At 40.1% G+C, this 17,134-nt stretch overlaps 2 protein-coding genes and 1 non-coding gene across 8 annotated transcripts in view; 1 reads left to right on the top strand and 2 right to left on the bottom strand.

Annotated features, from left to right (window-relative positions):
* The window catches only part of LOC111671533 (MYND-type zinc finger-containing chromatin reader ZMYND8-like), an 18,839-nt gene extending 16,121 nt beyond the window's left edge, over positions 1–2,718 (bottom strand). For 3 of the 6 annotated variants that reach the window (XM_087179948.1, XM_087179951.1, XM_087179950.1), the window contains exons 1-3: positions 2,559–2,718; positions 2,226–2,461; positions 1,779–1,989 (exon numbers count right to left, since the gene is read on the bottom strand). In XM_087179948.1, the coding sequence (XP_087036074.1) occupies positions 1,779–1,909 (131 nt within the window). In that variant the 5' untranslated portion in view covers positions 1,910–1,989; positions 2,226–2,461; positions 2,559–2,718. Of the gene's footprint in view, positions 1–1,778; positions 1,990–2,225; positions 2,462–2,554 lie in introns of all 6 variants that reach the window. The other 3 variants (XM_023428645.2, XM_023428647.2, XM_087179949.1) reach the window with 2 other exon arrangements.
* Positions 2,719–3,700: 982 nt separating this feature from the next.
* Positions 3,701–3,773, bottom strand: trnak-cuu (transfer RNA lysine (anticodon CUU)). The gene has a single exon. It is a non-coding gene; the product is annotated as a tRNA-Lys (tRNA).
* Positions 3,774–5,571: 1,798 nt separating this feature from the next.
* LOC111671548 (translocating chain-associated membrane protein 1-like 1) lies at positions 5,572–15,260 on the top strand. The gene is made up of 11 exons (XM_023428669.2): positions 5,572–5,954; positions 6,905–6,965; positions 7,119–7,237; positions 8,379–8,495; positions 8,580–8,638; positions 9,577–9,661; positions 10,390–10,460; positions 11,045–11,149; positions 11,239–11,382; positions 11,525–11,685; positions 11,832–15,260. Exons 1-11 carry the CDS (start codon positions 5,835–5,837, stop codon positions 11,903–11,905), a joined length of 1,116 nt encoding a protein of 371 aa, XP_023284437.1. The 5' UTR covers positions 5,572–5,834; the 3' UTR covers positions 11,906–15,260.
* Positions 15,261–17,134: the final 1,874 nt, after the last annotated feature.

Raw genomic sequence — 17,134 nt, 5'->3', positions numbered from 1 at the left:
CGCAACACTTAATCAGCAAATAAAGTATACTGCTAGTAGGCACAGAATATGCTGTATGAAAGAAAGATTTGACCTGGATTTTATATAAGGCTGTAAAGGGTGAATCAAAGATGGCTGTGGAATTTTCCAGAAGGCCCTTGCTCTCCCTGCCGCTCTCCCTCTGATTGTCAATCTTTAACCTCAACTGCAGCTGCAATTGGCTGGAGGGCCAACAGGGTGGAACATTATTGGTCGGCTGTGCTATGCCACACGGATCACAGTGTTGCAGGCTCCCCTTGTCCTTTTAAAATGCATTTTTGCTGCAATGCAGAGATTTCCCCCTGCATTAGACGGTTTATTTTCCTCCAGTTTAGCTTGGCTTTCTTGATTATGACAGTATAAGCCAGAGGGGATTTGAAAAAGGCCGTCAGGGAGATTATACTTGTGGTTGTGATGCATAACTCAATGGCTGTGCTATTCAACCTCTGCCGTCCTGGTTATAGACTTCATACACCAGCTCAGAAAGAGGCCCAGAGGACTTGTTCACAACGCCATAACGTTTTGCATATAGATCTCTAACTAGCAATGTAACATATATATTGCATGCTCATCTAGCCACAGTGGTGTCATGCCTTTTTAGTAGTAGAAGCTAACTTCTGGTTTTGGTTTTACAGAGAGACTGAAAAGATGAAACACGGATTGTAACGTTACTATTTTCTGGCTGTCATGTAGATGAAACATACCAAGCCAGCCACAAGAAGAAACAAAACATTCTTTGTCTCCCCCACGCAGTTGGGACTGCTAAAATGGTGATAAATGATGTAAAACAATGTACAGTCTTTATATGTTCTCTAAAATAAATATGGAACATCCATTTTGTTTCAAAACTTTGAAAATTGCTGTTTGTTGCTTAAACACTTTGTGACTTTATCAACCTTAAATTCTATTTTTAATGTTCAAACGAATTTCTTTCTTAATCTTGACAGAAAATATACAAAATCTGTTGTTTTGTATCTATATCTTATGTATCAGTAACATTTCTGTTTGTGCGTCTGTTTGTGCGTCTGTTTGTGCGTTAAAACAGGAAAACCCCACAGAGTCAGAATAGAAAATAGAAAACAAAGCTAACAATCAGATGAGACTTAACACACAGCCAAACATTTCATGTACACTGAGACATTTACATACATACATACATACATACATACATACATACATACATGTACACATCACATAATAACCTGAAAGTCTCATGTTGTTTCTATGGCCTGCTGTCTGATCTATGAAGAGAAACCTAAACATCTCCCAAGAAAACCTCTCTAAATACAAAATGGCCTCTGAGAGTGGAGGAAGCAGTTTCAAAATACTGCTGTGGAGCTGACAGACCCCCGGGTTGTAAACTCGGGCCTATGGCTGTAAACAGTGGTAACCTGTCTCTCAGCATCTAATTTCTTAAGGTTTGACTGGAAGAACTGGCAGAGGATTGCCCTTTGACAAAAGACTTGTTTCATGAGGGTCATCCTTTGACCAGCATGGAGCATAGAAAGTCCAGCCTCTGTACAGTTTATTCCATTTGTACTAAGGCAAAGTTTTCTTCAGTAATTTATTTATTTTACACACACACACATACATATACATATATATATATATATATATATATATATAAAATTAGACAGAAACCAGGATTAGGTTATGTCCTGCACTCCTTATTCTCCTAAAAAGCACATCTATTGCCCCCCACATCCATTCCTTAGCCTGGCATGACACACAAGAAAACAGCAGAGAGCCAATCTACTTACAAAGGGTACATAATATCCCCTTCCTCCTCCCTTGCCCATCCCCCATTCTTTCTCTGCCAGGCTACAACACAAGACTGCCACAACAGAAAGGAGATGTGGGTGCCATTTTTAAATCTAACTCTCTTTTGCATTATAAAAAAGGAAAAGGATTTGCCATGGTCCACTCTGCCTCCTGTATGGCAGCCTGGTTGTCTGGGGCACCCATGTGACCCTGAGACACAGAGAGAGAGCAAGGGTGAGAGTCGTTACCCAACCCCCCACCCTCCTCCACAGCACTGTGGAGCAGAGAGGCCTGGCAAGGCCTCCAATCCACCCCAGCTCCTCCTCCTGCACACTAAACTGATTTTAAGGTGTGCACGTTCATCATGAGAAACTAACAGTCACCACAACAACAAGAAGGAAGCCATGTTGTTATCAGAGAGTTGAGATAAAAAAGACAGAGCTTACCTCTGTGGATGCATGGCTGCCTGACACACTGTTATGTCAACACTTATAAAACATGGAGGACACTCTCAGCCCTCAGCCGGGGAAGGCTCCGCTCTTCAGGCAAGGCGATCAGGCCCCAGTGATGTTAGCCAGATCCTGACTGGTCGCTTTCCTCGCAGGCAAGATACAAGGCTGCGCGTGATTGGCCGAAATGTTTCCTGAGTAATTATCTTTGTTCAGTGCAGGCAGGGGCAGCACTGTGAGTGTCAGAGACAGGGGAAGAAAAATAAGCACAGAGCTAGGCCTAAAACCACAAAATAACATGATTAATATGAGTAGTTTTGACATACAAACCCCATATAATAATGTTTTGAAGCTTCCACGTGTAGAATCTGGCGGTAGTTGTCTTATTTGAAGGCTTTAGAAGTAGAAATGGCAGCATGTAGAGTGTGAGGAGCAGGACACCATGGCTTCTCAGCACAAGCCTCCATTTTTTTATGTGGAGTGGGCCTTTGTTTAAACTCCTCCCTCCCTCTTGGCTGTTTCCAGAGAAAAGACAGGCTATAGCTCCTCAACTAGTTCAGCAATTCAGTTTGCAAAAGAAAATAAAAGGATATAAAATGAGATAATACAGTATCTAGTAGACCTACAGTTTTGAGGTAGCTATTCATTTTTATTTAACATTATTTTAACATTACTGTTGTTACAGTTATAACCTTAATATACAATGACCCATTGACAATTTATGTGCAAGCCTATGTTTAGCAAATTGAAATAAAATAAGATAAAATAAAATAAAATAAATATGCATGTACCCTTATCCTCCCTCATAAGAACAAACACTAAAATTAAAGAATGATTTTATAAGTGTCAGTAGGGTTTCCTCTTTGACGCTTAGGTTTGAACAGTGATCATCAATAATTAATGAATAAAGCACCATTTTGTTTCTCATCCTTTTAACTTTTAGCAGCATATTGATGCGCGGTAACATGCTCAGTGATCAGAAAAATAGAATAACATGAAATGTAATGAACTCCTACACCATAACCCTGCCATAAACACAATCTTGGGGACATTGATAACCTAATGATCTTATGCATCTGTTGACTCAAAACTATGTCCTTTACTGAAGCTGTGAGTCAGTGTTATATTGTACGTCCTTATACTGAAAAGTGTTTCTTTCACTTCTAGAAAAAATTGATGTGATGTGACACAATAGAGCACCAAATCAACATGATTTTATTTTACTCAGCCATAGACATAAATGTTTTATCTATCTATCTATTTATCTATCTATATATCTATCTATCTATCTACAATAGATACCCTAACATGAAGAAGAGCCGTGAAAATGAACATCCAGTACCCCACAGATAGAGCAGTGCTAAATCGTGAGATCTTTGTTAACAGTTTTCTGTTATGGTGGAGTCTGCACAGTAGAGCCTTATGTACGCTCCATGAGTGCAGGTGACAGAGGGGAAAAAAAAAAAGTGTACCGCCCAACGTGGGGCTCGAACCCACGACCCTGAGATTAAGAGTCTCATGCTCTACCGACTGAGCTAGCCGGGCTGCAACAATTTCGAATAAGATGTGTATCTATTCTTACTACTGCTGTCTTATATAACGTCAGAATACATGTTGCATGGTGTGTGGGCCATTAAACCGAGAAAGGGAGGGTAGGTCACGTATCCCCGGTCTGTCTCGTACTGCCCTCTAGGGCCGAAAAACTATATTGCAGTTAACTCACCTGAATGTTTTTCAGCAATAAAGTTCGACCAATGGCCAGTTCCTCTTTCAGCAGTATGAACGGTTAAACGGCCCATGGCCTGGACAAGACAGGACAGGACAACACTAAAATGACCAACTTTCACTAGCGTATTTTTAAGCATTCGTTTGTCCTATCCTCAAAGAAAACTTAAATTAACGTTTAATTGACTAAATTGGTAATTAGGTAAAGGCAGATGAACGTTAGATATGGGGTGTTACGTCAATTATAAAATTGTGTGACTTTTAGGTCACGTAAACGTTGGTTACCAAACTATTGGTTTTCTTCGGTCTGATACCATCATCACAGTCATAGAAATTCTGAGATATTTAAGATAACGGGAACACATAAAAGTTTGAAGCTATCAAAAGACTTACCACCTCGCAATAGAGTGGCTTTAACTGAAAAAGGTGAGATTGCGACTTCCGGAGTTACTTTTTTTTCAAAATAAAATGCCAGGCAAGTAAAACAGATAGCCAACACAAGGTATTAATTCTTGTTTTATAATATTTTGTGCCCCCACGAGAGGTGGAAGAAGGACCCGGATCATTTACATGAATAAAAGTAGAAATTCCACAATACAAAAATACTGCAAATCAGCAAACTGTAGTTGTTATGCAATATCAAGATCAATTTGTCTTTTCATTACTGGCTGTTGGGGCCTTGGTGTGATGTACAGTGAATTTTTTGGAAGTGATGAACACAACAGTCTATTTGTTATGACATGGAAGAGGTGTTAATTTGAGAAAGGTTATTGAAACAATTTCACACATTAAAGCAAAAGAGAGAGCGTTAGAAATGATTTATTAAATTCCTACCATTTGGAATGGCTGGATTATGTTATGGGGCCTCTGGGCAAGGATTGTCCTTATTATTGCTATGCTATAAAATAGATAGACGAAATGATAAAGGTATTGAAATTAGACGTTGAGGGACCTGCCACAGTAGAAATTTATGTTCATATTTATTTGTATAGGGACAAAGTATTTAGCATGAACTACATGCCACAGCATTTATAGCCTGCGCTATTTTGCATTCTGTGATAGTATACTCAACATGTTTGACTTTTTGACCGGTGGATGGACAACAAAAGCAAATTGAATATGTTCACATGGGCTTCATTGAATAATGATGGGCATTTTTCACTTTTTTATGATATTGTTTTCACCTTGGGAAATAATGAAACTGTCGTGTATAGTGGGGGATAGTAGGGGGTCAGCAACATGTTTTTATCCTGGGGGGCCCTAATCCAGCGATGTTGTGGTCCCTTGTTTTCTTGGTCCCTGTAGCAGTTGCTGCCTTGCCCGTACATTAACCCAGTCTTGCTATTCATGATATACAGTACGTTTTCCAAATAAGCCCGTCATTGCAGATGATGTTGTGCTAAAATACTACATATCCCCAAACAATAATGCATGACTCAGACTATATACAGGGTGAGTTTTGGAGCATCCGTGTTGTGTATCTCTCCTGTTGACAAATTGAACTTGAACGCTGTTCTTACGTGGAGTACGTGAAGGCACCACGGTCCTGGGTTCTCCTTCTACGTCAACGGCTCTGGGCGGTTCATGAATGGGGTTTTGAAGTGGGAGGGCCCGTCATCTGACTTTACCAGGCAGGAGGAATAAAGTGGGTGTTGTGCTGTGGTGTTTGGCTCTGTGCGATGTATCTTCATGACTGTTTTTAAGCACATGAGCAGCGGTTCACTGTGCATACGGACTGCAGTGGAGCGACCGACCCGGAGCAGCGTTACATCCACCAGTTGAGACGTGCAGCGGGAGAAAGCTAGCTCCCAAACCCAGCTAGAACCACGCAGTGACGGCAGAACCTCGGACCCAGAGAAGGGAGAGCCGCTTTGGAGAGCCATGGGTTTCCGTAAGAAGAACAAGAGCCCACCGGTGCTGAGCCACGAGTTTGTGATCCAGAATCACGCGGATATGGTTTCGTGTTTGGCTATGATTATCCTCCTCGGCCTGATGTTTGAGGTACTGTGTGAGCTGTAGTTAGCCGACTGATGTTAGCTGCTGCTTGCTATCATTAGCTGACATGACAGCAGCACTCCAGGGGCAGGGCGCTAGCGTGTCTTTCTCCCTCCCTTCTCATGTGTCTCACTGATTGCCAAAGAAGATGTTGAGGAGGCCCACTGGCACAGCTATCAGGTCATTTTACCAGTCGGCTAATTCATTGCCTCCATAGCAAAATAATACATGTATCTGGCCTTTAGCACTAAGATGATCAGGCTAAATGTCTGTCTGCATGCTACACATCTTATCATCAGCCGTTTGGCTTGACAGAGCAACGTTTGAATGAAACAAGATAGCTCTCCTCCCACTCACCTGTCCCCACCCAAACCCAGGCACCAGACTGAAAACATTGGGAAAATATCTATCCACTTCAGATTTTGTCTTAGTCAACCTTTATCTGTGAAGATAGACCTGGGTTGTAGCTTGATACAGAAATATCAATGTCTGCACTTAAAAGGAAAGTGATGGCCATGATACACACTCGTCCTGACACAATGATAGTCATTGTAGCAAAGGTAGTGAACTTAAAATATACCTAATTTTGTCAGAAACCCCTGGGAGCCCTTCCAGGCAGTATACAGAGGCCCCCAGGTATGGGAATTAGTGTATTCAGGACTTTATGGTGACACAGCAGTCCTCACTCACCACATGTGTTCATGAAATGATGACAGAATATTCCAAAATTGTTCGACAGTTTGATGCTAAAAGATTAAATATAGATGTAGTCATTAAATCATTCTGTTTCTGTCCACCTGTCAAAAAAGGTATCATGGCTGAGAGTAAGGCTCACTAACATGGGAAAATCCAAGAAGATTATACATACATTTAGTATGGTTCTAGTTTATTAATACAAAGGCTTGGCTTCTTTTGAATGGACTCTTTTGAATCCTGTTTCGTTCTTTGCTTTCCAGGTCACAGCAAAGTTTGCCATCATGTTCATCACAGTCCAGTACAACGTAACACAAGTCCTCGGTGAGTCAATGTTTATAGGTCCACTAATCATTTCAGTGTTTTGATTTCTAAATAAAAGCCCTTAAGCCCTAAAGCCATTGATTGCTTATTCTGCCTCTTTAACCATTGTTTAGGTTTTAAGATTTAAATTTTGTATTTCTGTGTTTTTTGCAGATGAGAAGAGTGAGCCGGTGAACCTTTACCAGTATGGTCCTAAGGATGTGGCCACTGTGTTTTTCTACCTGCTTATTGCGGTCATCCTTCATGCCTTGATACAAGAATATATTCTCGACGTGAGTATCGAAGTTCAACAGCCATCATACTACAGTAGTTCACATTTAATTTAAATGTATAGTGGGGTCCAAAAGAGATGGGAAAGTGGTCTCAGACATGGTATAAGTGAAACAGAAACTTTCTATGTCTGACTTGCAGCTTGCTTGCACACAAGTCTCTTTTTAGAAGAATTAAAGTAAATCATATTAGCTGACCCAACCTGTGTACTCTATATAACAGTCTTTGTATAGAGCTTCATTTCAGAAAGATCAGAAGTATCATAGGCTCCATTATTATATGTGTGTGTCGACTATGATCAGGTCTGTCTGTTCTTTTTGGAGAGCTGTTTGTAAGTGATCAAATCCCATCTTTCCACCTAAAACACTAAAACATAATGACTCAAACAGTTCTCATGTTCCTCCTGACAGCTTTTGGCTTTGACAGCAGTTCCCAGTATCATTAAGAGAAAAAAAAAAATATATATATATATTTCTTTATTCCAAAAATAAAAATCTTTTTTGGACCACAATCAACAATGTACAAAGACTTGTAAAAAATGTCTGTCTCTCGTAAAGGACAGGTTCACAATTTTTCTTGTCTGTCTTAAAACGATAACCTGTCACCCATATGAACACCGAAACATTGCTGTAGTCCTTCCTCCTGTTCATACTGGCCATTAAGAGATCTCTTCCCCACTTCACTTAACTGTGGAGAAAAGAATTCAATTTAGGGTGCAGTGTCTTGCTCAAGGACACTTCAGCTTGTGGAGTGGAGGGTCAAACAACCTTCTCTACCTCCTGAGCCACCCAGACTGAACACAGACTTGAATAAATGTGAACCTAAGGACTAGGATTACAACATTAAAAAAGTAGAAAACTTGCATGGCTACTCTTTTTATTCTTAGACAATTTATGTTCTAGCTGTGACAGTTATAACTCAGATAAAGGCAGTTTTATATATTATATACCACCACCCCCTTTTTCTAATAGATCAAGTAGTGCAAACAAATCTGCAAATATCATTTTGAAATTAAATGCGATTAACTGAGAAAAATGACACATACTCTTATGATAAAAAGGGAAAAACTAAATGTCCCCCTTGCTAACACATGACATGCAGTATTAATGTGTTCATCTTGTTTAAAATATGGTTTGATTTCAGAAAATGAACAGAAGGTTGCACCTGTCAAAAACCAAACACAGCAAGTTCAATGAGTCTGGACAGCTTGCAGCGTTCTACCTGTTCTCCTTCATCTGGGGCTGCAGCATCCTAACAGCGGTACGAGGGTCAGGAGTCACAGAAACACACCGTCTCAGCCTGCATTAGGCTTTGTCTCATGCAGTGTCTCTTTTTCTCTGACAGGAGGACTTTGCAACAAATCCTACTTTCTTATGGGAGGGTTACCCACACACTTACATGGTGTAAGTAAAGATTTATAGACTCCTACTCATCATTAGATCATATTTTATAACTGATTTATCTCAGAAAAATTAAATCTCTTTGTTATTATTCTGAGCTTCAGTAGTTTCATCTCTGCTTTGATAATGCACAATGCACTTTTTTTCACTTGTTTTGAATTGTTGGGATTCATCTTACAGTATTGTCTATCAATGTTTAATGTCAGCAATCAATGGGGAATAGTGTCAAGCTACACACATGATGTTTTGGATTCTGGGTCAGGCTGTGTTTCCTTCTTGTTTTCTCACTGGTTTGATTTGTTCTGCATGTCACTGTATTGAAGCCTCTGTGCTGCCAACAACCGTGGCCGAAGGCATTGTGTTTCCTTCCGTCCATCTGACCCTGTCTTGTGAACAAAATATCTCAGGAATGTCTTGAGGGAATTTCTTCAAATTTGGTACAAACGGTTATTTGGTCTCATGGATGAACTGATTCGATTTTGGTGGTCAAAGGTCAAAGGCCACTGTGATCTCACATCGGTCCCATTCTTGTGATGGCAATATATCAGGAACGCCTGGAGGGAATTTCATTACATCTGCCACAAATGCTCATTTGGACTCAAGGATGAACTGATTAGAATTTCGTGGTCAAAGGTCAAAGTTTACTGTGATGTTACAAAAATAAATTTTTTGGCCATAACTCACAAATTCATACAGTAATTATGATAAAATACACTTAGTACCTTTTTAGTAAAATCCTTCAAAGTCTTCACTATATGTATTAACTGCAACTTGAGAGGCAGTAATTCTACTGTAATTTGAAAAGTTATAGAACAGTTCAGGGTGCACACCATCATCTACTGTGTATTATGATAAGATGATAAGGTGATATGATAAACTCTTGTGTCCTTGCTGAAATAATGACTAGGCTCTCACCTCTGCACAATCTGTCCTCTGTCTAGTTTTCAGGTCAAGTTCTTCTACATTTGCCAAATTGCCTATTGGCTCCATGCACTTCCTGAACTGTACTTTCAAAAAGTACGGAAGGTAAGAATCAATTAAAAATGATGTATTTGAAAAATGTTTCAGATTCTTGTATGTTGCCCTAGGCAAGCAGCGCCTCAGTAGAAGAGTGATTAATAAAGAGGATAAAATAGAAATAAATAGTGTTCAAATTATAAGAGTAAATGGAATTAAATTACAAGCTGAGCTGGAACCAATGGTAAATAATGTGAAATATAAAATCAAACCCAATTTCACTTTTGTGTAAAGCTAAGGGCCTGCTACATGAGAGTGCGCCGTATATTCTGCACTGCTCAATTATTGTTCCATACATCACCTGTTGTGTAGAGGTTTGGGGAAATGCATGTAAAAATCCCACTAATCAAATATACATTCAGGAGAAGAGCCGATACTGATATATTTACTTTGAATATATAGTGTGGAGTATAATGAAGTACTTGGTGTATGATGAATGTAGAAGGGTAGGCATAATAAGCTTTGGCTTCAGTCTCCTTTTCAGTCTTATTCAAGAGGATATCGCATATCACGTTGAAGTGTAATTAGGTTTACTAATATGTACATATTGTGCTCAGGTATGTATTGATACAGAGTGGATGATCCTGGTGAAATAAATTAGCTTAATGGACCTCATGTCCAAAATGTTAGAAGTCGTAAGCCGACATAAAACTACTTTGTCGTCCAAACTGTTTGTTGCTGCCATAGAGCGTCTACTCTTACTAACACAGGCTTTCTTTCTTTTTTTCTTTCTACAGGAAGACATCCCCCGCCAGCTTTATTACATTTGCCTTTATGTTGTCCACATTACTGGTGCCTATGTCTTAAAGTGAGTGAAATGATGCATTTTCTGTGTCTTTCTCGCAGTAAGGACTAGTCAGAAACTTATTCTAAAGAAATCTCATAAAGACCTAATTTACCAGAGCTAGATAACATTGCATTAAACTTTTTTACTGGGTTAAGCTGTGTTACTTTTTCCTTTTGCAGGAAAGTGTGTGAAAGCAATAGACACTTTGCTATATCTAAAGTTTATGGAGTGATTGATCTTTTTTTTTATTTTTAATTTTTTGGAGTGATGGACTGAGAAGTGGGTCAGTTGTCAACTTATTGCACTTTATTGTCCTTAAACGATCCCATAAAGATCATATTTAAACTATAAACCAGGTCAACCGACTGACTTTCCCACACAGGGAGTTCATACTGAAATTAAAGGTATCATATTTTACTTTGAGGCCTACCTCTTTTTTTTATAACAGTCTCTTTCCTTTGGTCATTTCCTTTCCTGTAAGGCTATTGATCTAAAAAATGTATTTTGCGAAAACAAATTTGAAAATGCTCTTGGACAACAGTAGTTTGTGGTAATTTCTTTTGATTCTGTGTTTCCGTGCTCCTCTCTGTGTGCTGTCTGTTCAGCCTTCACCGACTGGGCCTGGTGTTGCTGGTCCCTCACTACCTGGTGGAGCTCCTGTTCCATGCTTCACGCCTCTTCTACTTCAGTGATGAGAACAAGCAGAAAGGGTATTGTTGTGTTTACTATTTGGTGAGTAGAAGCATCTTGTCGAATCAATCTGATGCAACAACCTTTTTTTTTTTTTTCCCCTTTACAGTTTTACTCTGTGGGCACTACTTTTTGTCATCGCCCGCCTCCTCACGCTCACACTCTCAGTTCTGACGTTTGGCTTTGGGCTTCCCCGAACAGAAAACCAGGGCTTTTCTCTAGCAGAAGGCAACTTCAATGTGCTCACCATAAGGCAAGTCCAGATAGCAACTGACTGAAGAGCCCTGAATGTCTTGTACCTAGCTCATTACCGATGTTATTACACAGGCGAACAAATAGCCAAAGTTTTGTTTTCCTGTTCACAAGCTAAAATGTGTCTTCTCCGCCCTCCTCAGGATGACTTGTCTGGCAGCGATCTGCCTGACACAGGCCTGGATGATGTGGAAATTCATTAACTTCCAGTTGAAAAAGTGGAGGGAGCACAGCCAGAACCAGGCCTCAAAGAAGAAGACAGTCAGCCCAAAGAGCAAGCCTCACAAAAGGGAACCTACAAGGGGTGAGTATTCAGGAGCCTCAGCATCTGGTTAGTTACCCAAACAGACACAATGTGATTCTGTATTTCGAACACTTGATGTGTAAGATTCATTTGCTCTGCAGTATATTCCCTTAATGAGGGATGTTTCTATTCACTTGTCTTGTCAGGAGGTGCTGCCAATGGAGTTGTTAAGTCTGAGGATAAAACATCACCACGGGCAAGAAAAGCCAAAGCTTCATAGAGACAGAAGAATTGGAAGAAAAACTGAGTGAGGGAGTTCTGACAATGTGACATTATGTCTTTACACAACTTCAAATTTTGTCTAAGGCTCTCCAAAACAATGTTTAAGCGCACTAAGAAACCTTACATAGCTGTCCCTTTGGGGTTGAAACTCCCCGTTTGAAAAAGTTTAGTGTTACCGTCTGCTAGAAATGTTTATTATTCATTTGGGTTCTCTGCAGATGGGACGTTGGCAGGGCAGAGCTGGTTTTGATGCTTTAACAGGATGGATTTAGCTCTTCAAAGTGTCCTTTTGTGTAAAACAATGATCACTCGTCGGGTATTTTAAACTGAGTTGCTCTTCAGTAATTTTGACATCAAATCAGTGAATATCGCAGTACCTTAAAAAGTGAATTTTGACTTCAGGGCAACTTAATAGAAAGTGTTAATGTACAGATTAACTGTACAGAGTGTAGTTTTAAGTTTGGGCCTTATTCAGTTAAGCTTACAAAACAGTCCACTGGATCATGTCCCAAAATAAAGCCTTTCTTGCTCTGCAAGGCAACACTAAGATATTCTGTTGATGTCAGGAAAAGATCCTACATGAATCGCTCCAGAGGAAGATTTGTGCTATTTAGGTATTTGAAATAGCTGCAGCCTGAAAACTGAAGCTTCTACTTAACTCCTTGATCATTGACTGCCATCGTTTGACAGCCTCTGCCTTTGAAATCCAATATGCTACAGGATTGAGGCACTTTTATATTTTTGTTTGCTTTTATCACTAGCCTGGTAACCAACCTGTTCCAGGGGTTCATCCAGGTTAGGTGACTTACCAAGAGGAAGCTGTACTGTAACCTGTGATGCTGTGCTGTATGCATACAGTTAAATCTTTATAATGGCATGATTGGAAACTTGAGCAAGAAACTGTGTTTGAGGCTGAACTTCAGTCTTTTATATGGTAATGTCAATGCATGATGGTTTAAGGCTAAAGACTTCATGGCTAGTTCCTACCTGTGCTGTTGAGTTTGCATCTCTCTCTCTCACACACACACACACACACACACACACACACACACACACACACACACACACACACACAAGCATTCAGTGGCCTTTTTACAACTGCTGCAAGAGGTTTGAGTTATTTATTTTTGTCATATACTACAGATAGTTATTATTTTATATGCTTTGAGAAGCTATAACCAGCAAACACAGCGGTACATAGCATCTGCGTTCAGTTAATCCAAACAATACAATCTTTCTTCAAGTGTCCTTATAACGTCAGTGGTTTGTATCACTCGTTCTGCTTGTGTTGCGTTCTGTTTGCCTTCTGTTTTTTTATTCTTGGGTATCAGGGGACAAGCTATTCACCACTTATACTCTTAAGTTACATCCCGTATTGAAATGGGAAGTGTGTTTTGTGAGGGAATGTTTGTATGCCTGCACACATACTCGTGAGTGCGCGTGTGTATACAATATTGTTCCGCCTACTGTGTATGTTTGAGACTTGACTGGGCCTGAACGATGATGACAACGATGTTTATTGCTTGTCTCGTAAAAAAAAAAAAATAATAATATTATTGACTGTGTGCAGAGCATGAAATGTGACAATCTGTTCATTGACTCCTGCCCTATTATATTCCACAATCATATCCTGTCCTTCAGTTCATTTTTGCTGGGGCTGTCTCAGTTCCCAACACGCTTCTACGTGTAAAACACTAAGTTGTGGATAGGTGTACGTTCTATAGGATATCGGTTACTAAATGCTTCTGTGTTCTGTCTCTGCCCCTCAAATGCCCTATCCTGTGTGAGAGAGATTTTGTGATTTCTGTTGCCAAATGTGGCATGTTTTGTCCCTCCTGCTTCACCTTTTCAATGATCTTGACATTGCTATGGAGCACATGTATTGTACTGTTGGCCATGCTCTTTCCTGTCATGGACCAAGTCCTGCTCCACTGCTACACCGCTGTGCATGTGAAGCTCTGTACAGAAAAGACTATACTACCTGTCTGCAGACAGTTGGAGTCTTAGTCTAGAGCAGGGAGGAGATGAAGATGCCAATTATTTTTGCTCCCTTTAGTGCTCCTTACTGGGACTTTAGTGGTCATAAAGCCCGTGTGCCCGTCTGTGTGTGGCAGTGTCATAGGAGGGAAGGAGGAGCAGAGGACTTATGTACCAGCCTGTTATTAAACTGTCTCAGATGTAAAAGAGAAAAAAAAACTTAACCCAACACTGTACTAAAATATGTGTCAGATTTTTAAGCTATTTTTATAGAGGGGAAACTGTTGAAATTCACTGTTGTTCAGTACACATGTGTTAATATTTGTTTTGCATCCATATTGATATGAATTGTTTTTTTGTTTTTTTTTTATATATAAGAATGAAGCTTGCTGAACCGTTAGCGTGGGTATACATTGTGGTATGAGTGTAAAAAAATGTACTTAGCCTAATGGTTTATTTAACTTCATGGCCTTATTAGAGCAAAGTGAACTCAGTTGTATAACAGTGCTCAGTTAACACTACGCTGCAGGTGTTCACTGCAGCTTTCACAACTACATGTTTTATGATAGTGAAAAGCACTGTCATAATGACACTAGGCATCTACACATCAGTTTAGAAAACATGATCAGAGGAGCAAGTTGTCAGTATAGTGTTTTATTTGTTCCAGCCCAGCAGGTGTTTTTTCAGTACTTGCGATTACAGGCCAAAGCGTAGAACTAACAAACTATACTTTGCAGAGTGAAAACATCTGTAAGCTTTTCTTGCTCATCAGGTGTCACACTGTACAACAATCAGCAGATGTTTAGGCTCTGAAACATGAGCCACACTGTAGTTCCCCTCGCTTTTAGACACAATAGCCTGTATAATCCCACAGGAATGCACTTTTTTTTTTTTTTGCATAATATGCATTATGTCAGAGCACCATAACACTGCTCACTTTGGGCTGTTTCTGCATTGATTCTCAATGAATTACAAATTGAAGTTGCTCAATCAAAACTCTGTGCATTGTGTAATTGTTGGAAACTTTAAAAAAAAAAAAAAAAAAAAGGCTGCAGTGAATTAACTTTATGAGCAACCTCTAGGTGGCAACAATCATTAATGCATCTGAACATGAGATCTTGTTTAAAAAGAAAACAAAAAAACAACCTGCACAGCAGAGACACGTTTATTGTATTCTATTAATTCATTCTGCATTGTCCTTGATTTGTTTTTATTTTGCTGCTTGTCTATAGATGTTGCGATATATTTCCTTTTTCAAATATGTTGTCTCTGAACTACTCTGATGGTATATATTTATGCAAATTCTTGTGAGTTATGATCATTTTTCTTTGTCACTATTTTTTTATTTCATGTTTGAATAAAGCTTTTGATCATTACACAGACTTGTTAAACATAATTTTTACATACTGCCCAGGGGTTGAGTAGTAGATCTGTCAGCATGGAAACTCCTTGAAAGAAACATGCAAAAACACTGCAGTTTCAAAGTGCAGTTATCCACTTCTGACATGAACCAGCAAGGAAAATGTCATTCATATAGCAGGGATACTCACCAGATATTGGCTTTTGAAGATTCTCTCTCTCATCTCCTGCTCATTACATCTTTTCACTTATTTCACTTAAGGATATATTTTGAGACTTCAATTTTAAACATTTTTCATTTATACTACCCACTGGGAATGGTGTCAGGAGACATGAGGATATATTGGCCAAAGCATACGTCTCAGCTAATTACCACCAGGGGGCAACACTGAGCTTTTCGCCTGAGGGACAGAAGCAGTCTGCAGGGGCATAGCTGCATACAGACCTGCATTAATAAATCACTAGTCAGAATGCGAAAGACAGAAACATTGTCTTATCACACAGCATGCAGCTCAGCACTCCTAAAACAGTTTTTACCATGCAGTTAATGTATCAACTGATGGGTGACAATATGTATTTATCCAAATCCAAAAGAGTATCATAGATGGGAGATGCCCTCAGCTTCACTGTTGGGGATTTGATTACTAGGGCACTGTAAACATGACATCTGCATCCATGGATGGTAAGGAATGAGCACAACACAGAAGAGAGACACCTGCAGCTCACTGCTAATGCATTGTGTTGTGTTGTTTCAGAGTAATGGCTTTTCTCTGGGCAATCAGACAGCATGATGGATCAGTGGGAACCAGAGAGGCAGGCTGGAGCTCTGCAGGGTCAGCACAAGGACAAGAGTTCACACACACGCTCTCCATCACACACACACACACACACAATTGCACACTGATGGCTGTATCCCCAACTCAGACAAACATGACCTGAACCCTGTGAGGGTGCGCTTCAAAAGCAAACTTGCAGAAAGACTCCGAAAAGCAGAGACCGGCTAAGACGAGGGAAAAAATTGCTACCCCGCTCCTCCCCTTCAACCAATGAGGATAAATCTCTCACTGAATCGTCAGTATTATGTGTAATTTCCATATAAATTAGCTTCATTAAAAGGGGAGTACTTTCTTATTTAACGAAGCTCATTTGAAATTCTGTATTTAATAAGACATGTAATCCCAGACTTGCAGACTAATAGCCAACAATTAGCAGGACTGGAGCATGTGTGTGTGTCCGTACGAGCCTTTGTGTTTGTGTATGTGTGTGTCTGTGTAATCTCTTGGAAGTATTGTAGTCCTTCAATGTTATTTCCATTGATTGTCTCAAATGAGCAAATTGGGCAGCAGCTGCTCTCCCAGCCAGGTTTACTTTCAGTGATCCATGAAGCTGGATGGAGATCTAAGACGTTCATGACCTCACCACGTCTATTTGTGAGCGAGCGGACGAGAGGGGAGTGTGTGAGGTGAGCAATAGAGCAGGTGTAGACCGATGAAGGACAGAGTGTGGAAGGGGTGGAAACATCTGGAGGGATCAGAGGCAAGGGAATAAAAAGCAGACGGGAGTGAAGACAAAATGGTAAAGAAAGTGAGAGGAAGAGAGACAGACGGAGAGCAATGTCAAGCAGAGTGCTATGATTCACAGTAGAACTAAGGAGAACAATGGAGGGGTGTGTGTGTATGTGTGTGTGTGTGTGTGTGTGTGTGTGTGTGTGCGTGCGTGCGTGCGTGCGTGCGTGCGTGCGTGCGTGCGTGCGTGTGTGGGGTGAAGAAGAGGAGAGCAGTGCCCTATCAGTGTCCATCAGAGCCAGCAGATGCAAATTAAACCAGACTCCTAAACGGTACAGATAAAAAGAGGAAAGGTAAAATAAAGAGGCTATACAGAACAGTGAGAT

Source organism: Seriola lalandi, unplaced genomic scaffold (genome assembly GCF_002814215.2).
Source record: "Seriola lalandi dorsalis isolate HSWRI2012SDOR001 ecotype SW California unplaced genomic scaffold, Sedor1 jcf7180002054884, whole genome shotgun sequence".
Lineage (NCBI taxonomy): Eukaryota > Metazoa > Chordata > Actinopteri > Carangiformes > Carangidae > Seriola > Seriola lalandi.
This window is presented reverse-complemented; position numbering and strand designations above follow the sequence as displayed.